Source organism: Cricetulus griseus, assembly GCF_003668045.3.
Source record: "Cricetulus griseus strain 17A/GY chromosome 1 unlocalized genomic scaffold, alternate assembly CriGri-PICRH-1.0 chr1_0, whole genome shotgun sequence".
Lineage (NCBI taxonomy): Eukaryota > Metazoa > Chordata > Mammalia > Rodentia > Cricetidae > Cricetulus > Cricetulus griseus.
In genome coordinates this window covers 31,693,140-31,710,688 of record NW_023276806.1, presented here as the reverse complement: position 1 = coordinate 31,710,688, position 17,549 = coordinate 31,693,140, and the positions used below count along the sequence as shown (strand labels likewise).

The 17,549-nt window shown below is 39.5% G+C and overlaps 1 protein-coding gene across 12 annotated transcripts in view; it reads right to left on the bottom strand.

Moving 5' to 3' along the window:
- Ank2 (ankyrin 2) overlaps positions 1 to 17,549 on the bottom strand; it is an 842,037-nt gene that overhangs the window by 163,203 nt on the left and 661,285 nt on the right. For all 12 annotated transcript variants that reach the window (XM_035451885.1, XM_035451895.1, XM_035451888.1 and 9 more), the window contains one exon: positions 12,742 to 12,843. In XM_035451885.1, the coding sequence (XP_035307776.1) occupies positions 12,742 to 12,843 (102 nt within the window). The remainder of the gene's footprint in view (positions 1 to 12,741; positions 12,844 to 17,549) is intronic.

The window sequence follows — 17,549 nt, the reverse complement described above, 5'->3', positions numbered from 1 at the left end:
GATGGCATATAAGTTAGTCATCAATCTCAAAAATCAGGCACTAGGGAAATGTCTGCAGATCTACAAAGATGACACCAACTAACAATCTAAGCAACAGAGGAGAGGCTACCTTAAATGCTCTCTTAGGTTTCTTACAGTAATAAAATACTATGGTTCAAAGGTCAGATGGTAATCAATGACAGCATGCTTCCCTGTTTGGGGGGGGGGTGTATTTTGCAAACTTTCATTATTCCAAAAACCTGAAAATAAAAAAAGACATCACACACCAAATCTAACCAGTCCCAAAGTCTATAAAACTCAAGGAAGTTCCACACAACTAGAATAGGCATTCAGAATGAAAGCTGTAGACCTTGACTTTAATGTTATGCACTTGCTGTTGAATACATGTTATTTACTTGTTGAATATATTTTCTCTGCTTGTTCTCCACCAAAACTGAAAAAATCCATAACAGAATTGATACTAGAAAACAATTATCTATTTATCGACCTTCATAACTCATGTCCATGTCCATTGATCTTTCTTCATCCCCAAACATATAGCCTTTCTTGTTCTTTTATCTATGTATTTGTGTCCCTAATTTTTACTGTATTTAAAAGGAGGGCACCAGAAACCCAGATTTTCTCTCTGTAAGAGAATTTATCAAGGTAACAGGCATAGTGTGTGTCTGCCTAGAACCTTCCCATAGATGGGAAGTTTCCACCATGTATAGTAGAATAACAAAGTGTCTGGAAATGAGTATACTTACTAAGAATATTTTTGGCAAAATTCAGAGGCAAATGTATTAGCACTTGTCTGGGATCTGTACATCACAAGCAATGCCATCTTCTGCTTGAAGCTGACTTCAGAAGAACACATGTACTTGTTATCTAGACTCACTAAAAATGCAAGTTCATGAGCTTCAAGGAGGTCCCTAATGTTGCTTGGCAGTCATACCCTTGTGCATTACCCTTGTGCCTTCTCTCCTGTTTTCCTGAATCAATCATTTCACACCACAACCTCCATCACTTATCACCTATTAAACTCAGCTAATAACTTTGACTTATTTCACTAAAAAAGGGGGGGCAGTTAAAAGCTCTCACCCCAAATGCATGGACCCCAGAGAATGGGAAGGGGCAGGATCTGATTAGCTAATTGGGAGCATGAGGGTAGGGGACAGGGAGCTGCCAGAATGAGAGCAGGAGAAGAGGAGAGGAGAGGAGGAAATGGGGGAGCAGAAATGTTGAGTTGGGGGAAGAATAGAGGAGAGAGACCAAGATGAGAGATACCATATCAGAGGGAGCCATTATAGGTCCGAAGAGAGATCTGGCACTAGGGAGATTTCCAGAGACCTACATGGATGACACGAACTGACAATCTAGGCAATGGTGGATAGGATAACCTAAAAGCCCTTCCCCTAAAATGAGATTGATGACTTCTCTTTATGCCATCCTAGAGCCCTCATCCAGTGGCTGATGGAAGCAGAGGCAGACACCCACAGATATACACTGAACTGAACTCTGGAACTTAGTTGCAAAGAGGGAGGAATGAAGATCAAAGGGGTTGGTACCAGTCTCGTGAAACCCACAGAATCAGCTGGCCTGAACAAGGGGGAGCACATGGACCCCAGACTACTGTCTGGGAGGCCAACACAGGACTGATCCAGACCCCTGAACATGGATATCAATAAGGAGGCCTCTGCACTCTAGGGGTCCCCTGGTAGTGGATTAGTATTTTTCCCTGGTGTAAGAAGGGACTTTGAGAGCCCATCCCACATGAAGGGATGCACTCTTGGCCTGGACACATGGGGGAGGGCCTTGGCCCGGCCCAGGATGATGTGTTGGCCTTTGAGGAGCCCCATGGAGGGCCCTACCCTGCCTGGGGAGTGGAGGGCAGATGGGGTGGGAGGCAGGTGAGGGGTTGGGGGAGGGTAGGGGGGAGGAGAGGGAGAAGAGATTGACATATGAAGCAAGCTTGTTCCCAATTTGAACTAAAAAAATAATTACAAAAAAATAAAATTAAAATAAAAAATTTTAAAAAAGCTCTCACCCCACACCAACTTTCTAGCCCCATAGCAGCCATTCTGCTTCCTACTTTACCCACAACGCCCTTTCCCTCCTTAACTAGCTACAGTCCTAGGAAAGAACAACTAACTCTCCATTTCATACCAGGCCTGATCACTTCACCACTTAATCAAGGAGCCCCTGGTCATTCTCCCGTCTCTCTTTAGTTTCCACCTGTCTATTCCTTAAATCGATTTCTTTTCTTTCCCTGATCATTTTTTTCCATTAATGGAACAAAAATGCTATCGCTTCTTTTGCAGAAACAGAAATGCCTCTCATGATCCTGTTTCCTCTTCCAGCTATGCCCTTGTCTCTTCTTGGCTTTATAAAGTAACTGGAGGAATATTTGATCTGACCATTGTCCGGGGAATGAACTCCATCTGACTCACTCCACCCTGCACTGAAGCTACACTAATGAGATCATCTTTTACGACCACAATGCTCCAGTATTATCCCATTCCTCAGCTTGTTTGCTCAACCACATTTTACAAAGCTGGCCATTTCACAGATCTGAAAATAGCTTTTATATTTGGCTTTCAATATATAAATCTCTCCAGGCTTCCCTCTTGCATCTTTGAGCGCTCTTGCCAGTTCTCATCCCCGAGTGCTCTGAGGTTCAGCTGTCAAACACCTTTATTCTTCATAGATACTCATAAATGCTTTTTTTTTTTGTAATCTTATCCAGTTTGATAGTTTGACTATTGTCCACACATTGACTGAACTAAATCTTCCATCTCTGGCCAAAGCTTCTTCTCTGAACTTCAGGCTCAGTGAGGCCAACTGTCTAATCTTAGATACCACACAGATAAACTTAAAATGTGAAAAATTGGCCAGACTATTCCGTCAAGCCTGATCATCTCACTGACCTCTCCAACACAGGGATCGAAAAATCAATTCTTCCTTTTCCAATGTCAACACCAAACTTCATTATTCACACCCTCTTCTGCCCTCATCCTGTATCAAATCCATCTGAAGGGTAAAGGGTCCTTGCACTCACAGAAAAGCACTGGGAAACCAGGAATGTTAAAGACGTGGTATTGTCTCTTCAAAGGAAGAGATGTATAACCTATTTTCTGTCCAGCAGGCTGGGAATGGATGTGGTTAATAGCTTAGTGACCTCTGTGCTATTGCCAGGCCAACCTGGTTCCCCACTCCCCTATGTTTGTCTCAGCTACTCTCCCTACATCCTTTTTTTTAAATGGCTTTGATAAGTATTATGACTGAAGAGTGATTTTTTATTTGAATTAGAAACAAGATTGTTTTACATGACATTCCCAATTCCCTTCTCCCTCTCATCCTCCACTACCACCCCCCCAACTAAAACCCTACCTATCACATATCTTTTCGTCTATTCGTCCCCTGACTCAACCTTTCTGCTCCCTCATGACCTCAGCATCCTTCCTCTTCTTCCCTTCTCATTCTCGTAGCTCCCTCCCCCTCTTCCCATGCTCTCAATTTGCTCAGGGGATCTTGACCCTTTCCCCTTCTCCAGGGGACCATGTATGTCTCTCTAAGGGTCCTCCTTGTTTGTTAGCTTCTCTGGCAGTGTGGATTGTAGGCTGGTAATCATTTACTCTATGTCTAAAATCCACATATGAGTGAGTACATACCATGTTTGTCTTTTTGTGATTGGGTTACCTCGTTCAGAATAGTTTCTTCTAGTTCCATCCATTTGCCTGCAAATTTCAAGATTCCATTGTGTTTTGTTTTGTTCTTTTCCACTGAGTAATACTCCATTGTGTAAATGTACCACATTTTCTCTATCCATTCTTCGGTTGAGGGGCATCTAGGCTGCTTCCAGTTTCTGGCTATTACAAATAGTGCTTGCATAACATCGTTGAACAGATGTCCTTGTTGTATGAATGTGCTTCTTTTGGGTATATGCCTAAGAGTGGAATTGCTGGATCTTGTGGTAGACTGATTCCCATTTTCTTGAGGAGTCGCCATACTGATTTCCAAAGTGGCTGTACAAGTTGGCACTCCCACCAGCAGTGGAGAAGTGTTCCCCTTTCTCCACATCCTCTCCAACATAAACTGTCATTGGTGTTTTTGATTTTGGCCATTCTGACAGGAATAAGATGGTATCTCAAAGTTGTTTTGATTTGCATTTCCCTGATTCTACACCCTTATCTTAAACAATGTTTCTCAGTTAATAAAACCCATCTTTACGTGTACTTTAAAACAGTTTCAATGCAATCATTTCTTAAGCTGTTGTATTCACCAGGAAACAATTTTCCAAAATTGTACTGTACTTAAAATGCCTAAAATAAACTTCCTTGTGTCAGATCTTGAAGTTTGAACCAATGTGGCTACTGCATTTTTAAACTAGACTTCACTTTTACCTGGTATGGGTTGACACTCTGCTGGCCATTATGATTGCAGAGACTCCCACATCCATTAGCATACAGCTCTGTCTTTAAATTCTACATGGGAGACAAACAGGGCTCATCACTTCTGCCTGTTGCACTCCTGTAAAACAACTCATTTCTCACCTAAAACAATGTAAGAGCTTTCCCTAGGCTGTCTTTGCTTCCTTGTCTGGGTGCTACTACTGGACCTCAGGTAAAACAGTTTCTATCACTGCTTTCTTAAAAACTCTCTAACCAACCTTTCCTACTTAGAATCAAAGCCAAAGTTTATTTCTTAAACTAGACTACAAACTCTAACATTCTCTGCTGAAGTCTCAACCTCCTCCTGTTCTTCTTCTCCCTCATTTTATTTCAGGCAAGTTGACCTCCCTGCTGCTCATTGGATACATCGTCATGTTCTGTGGGCTCTGCCATTAATAGTTACAAAATATCCTCCTCGAGAATAGTGCACGGCTTCATGTTCACTGTTGGGTATTCCGTGGACCGTGATACACTGCTCTCCTTCCATTCTTTCCTCTCCAATGCTGTATGTTTCTTGACCATGTCTTTTACTACCTTTGTTTTCTTTTATTTATTTCCTTTTTTCCAATATTGGTCTTATTGTTATTTCTAGTTGGCTCTGAAGTCACAGATATCCACTTGCCTCTGTCTCCTGACTGCTGAGACTCCTGTACCTCAGCATACCCGGTGATTTACTGCTTTTCCTCTTTGCCTATGTATTAGTTACCTTTCTATTGCTGCAAAAAGACACCATGACTAAGACAGCTTGTAAAAGAAAGCATTGAATTGGGAGTATGGTTTCATTGATGATAGAGTAAAAACATGTGGCCAGGAACAGATGAGAGCTCACTTCACCATCCATAAAGAGGCAACAGAGAGAAGGCACATTGGGAATGGTGCAAGTCTTTTGATAGCTCAAAGCCTTCTCCCCACTGGCATATCTCCTCCAGTAAGGACACCTCCCAATCTTTCTCAAACAGGTCTACCAACTGGGGACAAAGTAGTCAAATATTTGAGCCCATGGAAGCCATTCTCATTCAAACTACAACACTATATCTTCCTTGCTCTTATCCTTCTTGTTTGAGGGTTCAGTTTGTTAACTACAAGAGAGCAGAGGTCTTGTGTTCCTCTGACTCACTGCTTCCTCAGCACCAAAAATTTGTTTGAATAAACAGATAAACAAGTGCTGCGCCTGACATCAGATTGGAAGGCAAGAATGCTGTGGTTATGATAGCAGAAGCAAGTTAGGGAGATAGATGGCTGCTGGGAAATCAAGCATTACAATCCATGTCCTTTGGTCACAGGAAGAGAGGACTCAAGAGAATTCCCAGAATATAAAGTTTTCTGTTCCAATCTAAACCATGCAGACAGTACTTAAGTGCACAGTCACAGAAATAATTTGAATAAGGTCACCCCTGCATTTACAAAATGAAAGAGTCATCACGTTTCAAACTTCTTTTTCCGTTCCAGTAGATACAAATACAGTCAAAACTTATTAGTGCTATGGATGAGTACTTAATGAACATCTGCTAGAACTGCTTACCACTGAATAAATACCAATGCTGAAATTCGAAAGATTAGACAAATCAAAATATTTGGTTTAAATTTGAATTAAAATCATCTAATATAAAATAGGAAGCCTATGCGTCTATTAAATGAGGCATCAGCAACAAATGCTGTCTCTTTAATTTTTGTCAACTTGACACAAGCTACAAACCGTGAGAAGAATACCATTAGACTGATCTATAGGCAAGGCTGTAGGGAATTTCCTTAATTAATGATTGACGTTTGAGGGCCCAGCCCACTGTGGGCAATCCCATCTCTGGGCAGAGGGCCTGGGTTCTATAAAAAGGCAAACTGAGTGAACCATAGGGAGCATGCCAATAAGCATTCTTCCTTCCTGGCCTCTGCTTCACTTCCTACCTCCAGATTATTCCTGCCTTGAGTTCCTGCCCTGATATCCTTTCATGATGTACTGTGATCCAGATGTGCAAGCCAAATAAATGTTCTCCCCAAGTTACTTTTGGTCATGGTATTTTATCATAGCAGCAGAAGGCAAACTATAGCAATCATATTGATATTAGCTATATTTTACAAATATATGTCTAATTCAACTATTTATAAAGCTATCGTTTATTCCATTGTTCAATAATGCCATGAGCAATTATTTTTAATTCATTTTTATTGCCCTTATTAAGCCCTAGGCTAGAATTACTGTTCTTGGCATTTTTAAAGACAGGTCCATGCCAGATGGATCCAAATGGCATTTGTGAGAAAGATTTTAGTTGCAGAAAAACATTTTAGTTTAATGAAACCCAGTAAGTAGTAACTGTTAGCAAATTACAATTAAGTATAATCTTTCCTCTCTGGTGACACAGGCCATGGACATGCCACTTAAGATCCTGTGCTACTTATGAAAATAGTACTGCTTCTGCCAGCATCTATATAAGATGACTGCCTTAGTCTAATGTAGACTGTCATGTCCAATAATATCCACAGACTGTTGATTCTAATAGGAATTTCTCAAATACTCCCTCCAGTCAGCTATAACCCTGACTTCAGGTGGTTATGATCGCTACAGCTAAGCAAATTCAGACATGAGGAGGTAGCCCAAGATTCCTTATCCTGTCAAAAAAAATGGAAAATGGATTCTGGCACGCACATTTTTAACTTGACATCCAAAAATGGTTGGAGTCATACTAGGAGAACATTTGCAAAAGTGATTGTTGAATGTATGGTCTTGTTGCTGGAGGCCTGTCATTCTAGAAACATAAAGTTGCCTTAAAACGCAACTTTTAACATTGCCCCCTACTTTGGGAAAAGGAAACATGGGGGTTAAACTAAAATGTTTATATCTTTACTGCTAAAATTTGGTGGTGGATTAAAAACAACAAATGAAGACATTTTAAGAAATGTAAATTCCCTCATGTAATATGTAAGATTACATTCAAGGAGTGCCAAGCAAGAGCCCTTTATTCTGAAGTAACTGTAGTGAAATAGACAAATTTGGTATGTGGTAAAAGTATCTAATCCTAGGACTTTTATTGACATTTAAACCGGCTATAAGTGTTATGAAAATGTTATAGAGTTTGTTTTTAATACCTGGGTATTACCCATGTTTATAACAGTAAAAAATCAGTACACACACACAATTGCTAAATACATTTTAAAGGAAATATTTATGATTTTCAATAATGGAGTCAACATTAAGGTTAATTGTTTTCTTAACAAAGAAAAACAAACAAGGGTAATAAATTCTAGTCTAATCTTTTAAAGAAAACAAGTTAATGGTCATAATTACAATCATTAGGAAAAGAAAAATGAAAGCTTGACATTTTAGGGTATTTTCTTGTGCCAAATTTATTAATTTCCTCCATGTCCTTTAAGTACACACTTTTCACAAAGCTCAAACCCCAGCCTTCCAATTACTTTAAATTATTACTAACTAAGGTATATTCTTAATAGCATATTAAAGTTCACATGATAGTTATAAAATGAATTCTATTTTTTGAAAAAATCTGATCCAAATTTCAGTTTAAGGACTCTTAACACACCAACACATGTGATATTTTTGGAAAGCTGGTACAGCCCAAATTGTCTTTCATTGAGAAATGCAACAGGGTACAGAGAGTCCTGGTTTTTATATTGTATGTCTTAATGCTCCCTAGAAATCCCAGCTTAGAAGAGCAACACAGAATATGCTTTCTTCTCTTTGTCCCTAAAACATAGAATTTGAATGTCACATAATTAGAAACAGGAATACTTTGGCTTCAATAACCGCCACTTCCATCCTCATACATATTTGGAAATCGTTTTCAGTCCTACATTTTATCTGAATTTTAATAGACTTCTTTGTAACTGTGGTAGAATTCTGGTGATGGTTTTCTTTGATTTAGGGGTTCCTTTATCTGTTATATTAATCTGTAATGAATAAATACCCTTTTCTACAAACAATGATAAGTTATTAATATTGTCCAATCTTCACGATAAAGGACACTATCACTGTCCTTGATTTTGATTCTTCATTAATTATATACAGTAGTTGTAATTAGACTGTAGGAACCTTAGAAAATCATATTTCAAGTTTTACATTTCATAGATTAACTTTCATTGCATCACTGGAAGAGAAGCATTGAATATCTTATCACTCTGCTTAACGATTAGAGAAATGCCACTTTCTGAAGTGAAGTAAATTCCCAAAAGTTATGGAACTTGACTTGGAGCCTATGGCTTATGGCATCATGTCCCAGAGAAATATTCTTTTAAGGTATTAAAGAATTGTAGGTAGCTACAAGACAAAACACGCTAGGCTGGTTAAAACTTTTCAGACTAGCTCAAGAAGTTAGGCTTATTATTAATCACTCATGGAGAGAGTATTTACTATTGAGAGAGATCACCCTCCTAAAACTTAAGAAAAATTAATAACCTTTTACCTGTCACATAACTATTTTAAGATGACCTGAACTTGGTCTGAAATAGGTTAGTTTCATTTTGCTTAATGCTACTTTTGGCATTATGAAATATTTATTTAATGTTTACCTAAGTGAACCAATAACCACATTTTCTATTTATTAATATATTGCCAACTTAGAAGATGAATTAGTTGATATTAAAATTGGGGAATGTATTTAATGAACCTAAGGTAACATGTCAATTAGAGAACATTAGGCATTTTGGTGAGTAAATATGTATATGTGTACATTTATACATGTGGGAGCTTAGATTTTCTTTCTTAATATAATTAATGAACTTTAAGTTCAAATTATTTGTTCAAATGAGTCACAGAATCATACCAGATAGAATTTTCCAAATGGAAAATGCAATAGAGGATCGATACATCTGAAGCGGTCTTATTCCCTCTGTACATGGAGAGAACATTATTTGGGCTGGTTCCATGGTTCAGGGTCAACACTTCACACCTACAAGTCATAGAGTTATTCTGTTACTATATCATGACGTTGGCAGAAGATCCAGGTCTCCTGGATTCAAACAAAAGACTTTGTAACCCACAGCAAAAGCAGGGGCTGGGCTTCACATGCTGCTGGGCCAGACCCTCTCACCAAATGCACCGTAGTGGACATAAAGGGCAATGATGGAAGCCTGTTTGTGCAGTCTGGTTCAGGAACACAGACGCGGGGAAATTCGCATTAGCCTGCTTGCGGCCTTGAGGTTGGTGTTGCCTAGGGCTAGTCCTTCAGGACTGCTCACTGCAAACACTACATCAGCAGATGACCCAGGATTATACAATCCAAGTGCTTTATATTCTTATCCCTCACAGGATCTGCAAAAGCAAGTAAGTCTCTGTACTTCTATATGATGAGAGACATATCACCCTAAAGGATGAGAAATCCTGCATCAGGGACAATGTTTCTCCCGCCAGTGAGTCTCAAAAGGGAAAAGAGCAGTCACTTCTAGCTGACTGTAACACATTGGCCCTACTCTTGTGGAAGAAGTGCCATGAATATGCATGATTGTGTTTTTGGTTGGATTTTTTTTTAAGACTGGCAACATAAAATAGCATAAAGTGACCAGAATAGACAAGACACAGCTGTGTTCGTGAGGGGTTTTGTGATCACTTTGCTAAATGACCATAAAGACGTGGGAGTGAAAGTGCGTCTGGATATGGAAGGCCCACAGTAGTACACACCGGAGATGCATATGGGATTTGGACCAGCACTGGCAGATGTGAACAGCTGCCTGACGTCTGACATGGTGGTAAAGTACAGAGAGGAATCTACCTCTGTGTGGAGATATCGAGCTGTCTTCTTCGTTAAGACTTAATTTAAGTTAAGCAGGTCATTCTCCCAGCCAAGGGACCAACCCTCAGGAAGGCAAAACCTCCTTGAGCCAGGCCATATACAGGAGGAATAATGATCTTTTTACAAAATAATGTGCTATTCTTTTCCCAGGATCCCCACCCATTCAACCTTTTTCTTTCTTTTTCCTAAGGATACTTTTCCCAAATGCTTTTGTCTTCTCTCTTTCTCCAAATGCCCCCTCCTTTCCATGTCCTCTCCTTACCAGTGCCCCTGCCTGCCCACCAGGTAGCTAACCTCCATGCCAGCTTAACTCCAAACAGCCTTTTCTCTCTTTCTAAACAACTTCTTCCTGGCAGCTATCAGGAATTACAGCTTGCCTCCTTGTGCTTTGTTTTTAAATTCTAATACAACTGTCCCAGAGCTGTTATGTGAGCCTGTTTGTGAGTTCTTTTACTAACAGGACGAAGACCCACTAGAGGAAATGTGGATTCCCTGGTAACATGTGGCAGCTCCCATGGGACTCTCCAAAATGTTTAGTGACACAACTGGGAAAGAAATCAATAGATAGAAATTTAAGAAGATAATAATTGGGTGTGGGGGAGTGATAAATAACCAGGCTGCATTTTGGAAAGTATTCAAGAAATTAACTTATTTCAATAACCTAGAGCAAGACCTCTTAAACTTCTTGCACATTGGACCCCTCTCCACTCAAGTAATTGTCATGGAACTCAGGGTATATAGAGAAATATAAAATAGGTACATAAATCAGCCAATTCCTAATAATGAAACATACCGAGATTTATTTTAAAGCAGTTTTGTATTTTATCATTTACTGAAGATGAAAGTAAACCTGTGTACTACTGAGATGGATATGCTTGTCTATTTTTACAGGAAAATTTAATCTTGTCTGAATATTTGTTTACATAGGGATCTTTAGAGTTGGTGGATACTCTGATTTTACTTATTTGTGTTTTGGGGGGATAGGTTTTCTCTGTTTGGCCATGGCTATCCTGAAACTTGCTTTGTAGACCAGGCTAGCCTCAAACTCAAAAGATCTACCTCCCTCTGCCTCCTGAGTGCTGGGATTAAAGGCGTGCTCCACCACCTCCTGGCAGGTACTTTGATTTTAGAATCGCCAGCTCTGATAATGCCACTTCACATCAGTACATTAGAAAGTAGCAGAAATATGCTTGCAATCATTTCTGAAACCATTGAAAATTCTGTTGCAAATCACAAGCCAAAAATGCACTTAATGCTGTTTTTAATGAAATTTAGGTCAGGGATTCATATAGCAATTTTAAAAATCAAACATTCTAACACAATATAATCCAAAGACATACTAATTTGACACTGACAGGCTGAGGGATGATGGGGAAAATATTTAAAGTCTTCTTTTCATAACTAAACTATTATATTTCTTTATAAGAAGAAAGCTTTGCATATGTTCAGTGATGTTGCACACGGTGACAGCTCATAGGCCAAAGTGTTCATGTTGTGTGTCTAGGACCCTGGCTGAAGTGAAGCAGCATTGTGTAACAGGCAAAGCGCTGGCAGAAACAGCTTGGAGTCGCTACCATTTGATTACACGTTACCATTTGATTTCAAATCAATATTGGTTGTTGCACATTCCAAAACCTTTTCTTGTTATTAATTCTTTGTAACATCACATTTAGTTCTATAACCCCATATGGGTCACAAGACAAGTTTAGGAAGCTTGCCTCTAGAGATTTAAGTGGGCCAAGTGCATAAGAGAATGCAGAAACAACATCCAAGCACTCCTGGATCATTTGAAATCAAGTACTGAAAATTACCTCAAATAAACATGTTATTAATTACTTGCTTTTTATTATATTGTACTATCTATCACACACACACACACACACACACACACACACACACACACACACACACACTCACAAGTGTGTGCACATACAAAACAACAACATTTACAAACTATAGTGATTGCTGGAGTCTTCAAGTCATGTTAACTGATGGTACAAAAAAATCTTTGTCAAAATGTCAAGAAAATATCAATACTCTTGGGGGCAAATAATATCAAAACTGAATAATTTTCTCTAATGGATAATCCAATCACCTCATTTAAACTAATATAGCAGTTTTACATATTCTTAGAATAACCCATACTCCTAAAACAGTGTGAAGAAAGTGTTATTTTAAGTTTTTTGTTGCTGTGTGATTTTTGTTTGTTCCAGACACTGTCTCGTGTAGCCCAGGCTGGCCTTGACCTCACTGTGTAGCTGAGGATGACCCTGAACTAAGTTACAATAAATACATCATTCTTGACCAACTAATGTACCAGATCAGGTGGTTCACATCATACCATAGGAAAACACTGACATTCAATTTTACTTTTCTCTTTCTATTTTTCACTAGCAATAGCAATTCTAAAAGCCAACAGTGGCACTCCAGAAGTTGGTAAAGTGGTAAAAATAGGTTGCATCAAGACCAACTTTCGATACTTCAGTAAATCAATATGAACAGAAAACAGCCCTGGGCCCTGAGACTCTGGCTGCTGCTCGGATTATGGGCCAAAGCCCGCCCCCTGTGCTTACCTGATTGCAGGTGTTGATGTCAATGCCCCCCTTCAGGTACTCCACAACTTTGTCCAGGTTGCCTGCTCGGGCAGCGCGGAGAAAGCTGGCATTGCTGTCAGACTGTAAGAGAAAGAAAAAGCCTTTGGTGAATCACGCAGAACATCAAATATGCCAGATACAGGGTGACAAGAGTGTTGACACTACACGTCAGATAAACTTTGGATGAGAAATGTTACAGTGCTGGCTTTCAGACACTGACCTATCATTTGCTGCATAAGGCAGCAACCATACAGTGGCTTACGGATGTTGACATCAAAGGGGAATACACTCTGTACATACAAGAATACGAAGGAACCATCAAAATAAAAATGACCATTACTGCTTTATTCCAAATCTTCACCCAATTCAAAGATGAGGTTTACACTACACAAAGTTCTACTGTTACTCATTTTCGATTTTTTTCCAAGTTTGGGTGTTATGTGCAACTATGTTCACAAATGTTTGGGTGGACATGTGAACATGTTTGCATGAAAACATATGATCATTGAGGCCTGGGGTTGATCAGAGGTGTCTTGTTCTATCACCACTTTACTTTCTAGTTTATTTATGGAGGTAGGGTCTGTCCATTGAACTGAGAGCTCACTAATGTGTTAATCAAGGGAGTATGTTTTGCCCCTGGGCTTCTCTGTTTCTGCCTCCCCAGTGCTGGGATTACAAGGGCCACCTTGCCTGCTAAGATTTTTATGTGGGTTCTGAGGATCCTACTTCAGGTCCTCAGCTTGTGTGGAAGTGCTTTAAGCATTGGGCCATCTCCACAGCCCCTACCCATTTGTTAACACATTGGATTTTTAGTGAACTGACTCTGAGCCTAACGGCAAGTCCAAAAAAGAATCTTAAAACTAGATGAAACTAAAGCTGCTTGGATTCCTCTTTCTCTGTCTTCACTGTTGGTTTTCGGATGACGCAGTAGAAGGACACTGAGTCAAGGTCACTACAGCCATCAGCCTCATGCTGAGAAAATAAGAAGCTTTGAAGAGAGAGATAGCATTGGCCGGCAGGTGTGGACTGGGCTGATGCAAATTTTGTACTCCTAGTGACTGGGGAAAAACATTATGAAATGTAAACCAGCTGACATAATACCAGACTGAAATATCTTGGTACAGATGATAGCTCTCCGGATGGACACTTTGTTTTAAGTGTTTCATCTTCCCACAGTCTCTGGTCCTGGGAAAATCAGCTGTATTTGCCTCGTGAAAAGTCTAGAGGACTGTTCCAAAGGCAGAGTTACAACCATCGCCCTAGGCCTGGATAAATATTCTGACTTTTAAACCTTAACATAATAATGACAATAAACTTTTGTTAGGGTTAAAGACACTCATATAACTATTATAAATTTTCTTGGAGTATAATATCTGACCAAGGAGAAGAGGCCTGAAGAGTGACGTAATTCACGTATTTGAATGTGAGAGCTGAGTTTGATCATTTCTGTTTTCTTTCAGGTTTGATGACATTCCCCCTAGTAGATTGCATAGCCTCCTTCCCTCAAAGAAGACTACACTTGGCAGGGATTCTTGGCACATTCTGTCAAGGCTGTTTTTTAAATTTGTGATGATGGGCAGGTAATACAAATGGGAATATTTTCTCAGGGACTTTCAAAATACACGAATGCTTGCACATCGTTAAGTTATTTACACTCAGAAACCATGAAAACCGAAGAGCTGAGTGATCTCACATAAGTCTGAGTATACATGGGTTACAGGCTTCCAAGCCAAACAGCTGTATAAGAGGTGAAAGGCATGGCTGAAATCTAGACATCCAGAATCCCTGTTCTGTTGCTTTGGATATGCCTCATGGTGTGACTAGTGTGGGAATGTTCTCCTTCCCAGGATGCCCTCATTCTACATCCTTCCAAAAAGCCATGTCCATGGCAATGTGCCCTGAGTCCATCTGCAATGCTGAAGGGACTGAATTGTGACTCACTTTAAAATGCTTCTTCTATGAAATTATTTTGCTGCTTTTAGATAATGCTAAAAACTCCAGTGGTGTTTTCCCCTCTGGATTTCTTGCTACAATACTTAAGTAAAACTCAATGTTCTACATGGCACTATGAAGAACACACAATAAATCTTGTTTTTTACTATAAATCAATGAAAATAAAATTATATGAAGTCGCACATGTAAACTTAAAAGTATTATTATATAAACACATTTTTCCAAACTAGATTCATTATAAATTGTTCTAAAAACTATGCCAAGGAAATACTTATATTTGTGCATGAAGCAAATACTTATAGGTAATGTTTACTGAGTGTTTACTGAGGGCCAAGAAAGGAACTAACACAGGCGTATGCATTAGATAATCAACATTCATTCATAGTAAGACTATAGAAAATGCTGTGTCATTACGAGGGAAGATGTGTAGAAACTTTCTTAGGTCATATGACTTCTTGGGGATGGGGAGAGATTTAAGATTTATTCCACATTTATCAGACTAAGAGTCAGAAACCTTCTCTACTATTCTACTCCCCAACTATGCACATTTCCAAAGAAGAAAACACTACATATCCCCCACTGATGAACAGGGCTCATTTCCTTTGGCATGACTACACATATGCGCTTGGTCTAGAAGTTCTCTGTAAACCGCACCATTTATGACATAAGTGCTGTACAGGGAATGCTTGCTGGCTTTCACCTCCTGCTATTTGCAACTGGCAAGAACTTAAGATCTGAGTGAGAAAAACCCAGAAAGTGTTTCATTTGGGAATGAGGAGTAAAGTGGTAAAGTGTTTACAGCACTAAAAAGCCAGTCAAGGGGGCTGGAGAGATGGTCCCCTGGCTAAAAGGCACTCGCTGCTTTTCCAGAAGACCTAAGTTTGGTTTCCAACACCCATATTGGGCAGTATATAACCAACTGTAACTCCAGTTCCAGGGCACCCTGTACCCTATTCTGGCCTTTGTGTGCACACCACATACATGTGGTATACCCTCACATAATATATGAATATAAATTAATCTTTTATTTTTAGGAAACAATCTACTGCATGTCTCTACATGCCTCCAAGATTCAACACAGCAAAAGATCAAGTTGATTTCTGTTCTGAAAGAAGCAAACAAAAAATGCCATAAACAAGCAGGGACAAAGGGAGAGATTATCCCAAGAGGAAGCCTAAGACATTAAGGCAGAAGCCTAGAGAGACTAAAGACTACAGCAGTGCCAGAAAGTCCACAAGAGCAAAACCCTGGAATTTTAGCAAATAATATTAACTATATCACTATAGTTATTACTATACTATGTTAATATAAGTAGTATAATAGTAAATGTCACATTTGTGACATCCTTCCAGGAACCTCGTAGGTATTTATTGCATGTGAGATTCTTCTTCAGGGGCTGGAGAGATGGCTCAGCCGTTAAAGACTAGGCTCACAACCAAAATTATAAGAGATTGTCCTTCAACCCCATGAAAGAACTTAGTTTTCCCAAGTGAGGAAATGCATTAAGTGAAATAGTTATTATCATATGATTTAAGAACATGAATTTCAGAGAAAGCGTGTCTTGAAAAAGAACCAAAAGAGAGGAGGGGGGATAACATGAATTTCCAGGACAGAATTAAAATAAACTTCCAAACTTTGTATATGGGAAAAAATGAACTATTCTGGGGTTCAAACACATACCCTTACATAGAAATCTCTTTCTTGCACAAATACACATGTCAATACACTGTGTCCTACAATGAGGTTAATCTGTGATTACAGCTCTTGACAAAACAGCTTTAGACAACAGGAGCCTGGTTACCTTTAACCAATAAGGAGATAAAAGAGGATTTAAACACATACACAGGGGGAGGGAAAGACAGGCAGACAGACTGACAGAAACAGAGTGAGAGAGAGAGGGAAGGAGAGAAGACTGAGTAGACTGAGGCGAGGGAAGGGGTGGGAAGGGAAGGAGAGGGAAGAGAAGGAGAGGGAAGGGAGATTTTTGTCTGTCTTTCCCTCTGATTATGAAAAAGTAAAAGCAGAACCTTTTAAGTCAGGAAGAGCAGGAGGAAAGCAGGGTTGCAAAACTGTTTTTTGTTCAGTCAGGCAAGTTGTCACGTCAAAGCTCAATAAAGGAAAAGAGCAGAAATGGTAACTCCTTTGGGAGAAGGTCTAGACAAACCAGGGACTAACACCTCTGTCTGCTTTGCTACTTTGTCTGTCCCTAGGACGCTCAAACCCTACAACCAATGTACTTCAGCCTGTAAAACTTCACTCTCAGGAAGGAATTCAAACGTTCAGCTCTGCCTGGATATTTTAATATGCACCATATGGTTATCATTAAGTGCACCCGCTTTATAACCCTCATGTGACATCTCCAGCCAAAAAAGAAAAGCTTCCTCTTCAATTTGTCTTGACACGGTTCCATTTTTGTATCTGAACATCAGCAAAATAGGGTTTTTCTTGCACCCAGGATAAACATGAAAAGGAATGCATGTTCCCAAGGCCCATTACATCCCAAAGGAAGGCTTCACCAAAGGCTCAGTTGGAGCCCATGACTCTACTCAGATTTAAAAATAATTACACTTATTGTTGGATTACTTCAATGCTAATCTGACAAGCAAAATAAAGCATGTTCCTGGTCTTGTAGCTATGACAGAGCACAACCAGGTTATTTGGTGTTTTTGCTTCTAAATCAATGACTAGTAAACGAAGTCCAGAGGATGTATAGGAGTTCTTGGTTTTGGTTTTGTTTGTTTTGTTTGCATTTACTCTCTCTCTCTCTCTCTCTCTTTCTCTCTCTCTCTCTGAGTGTGTATGTGAGTGTGTGTGTGACTCATGTGTGTGAGTGT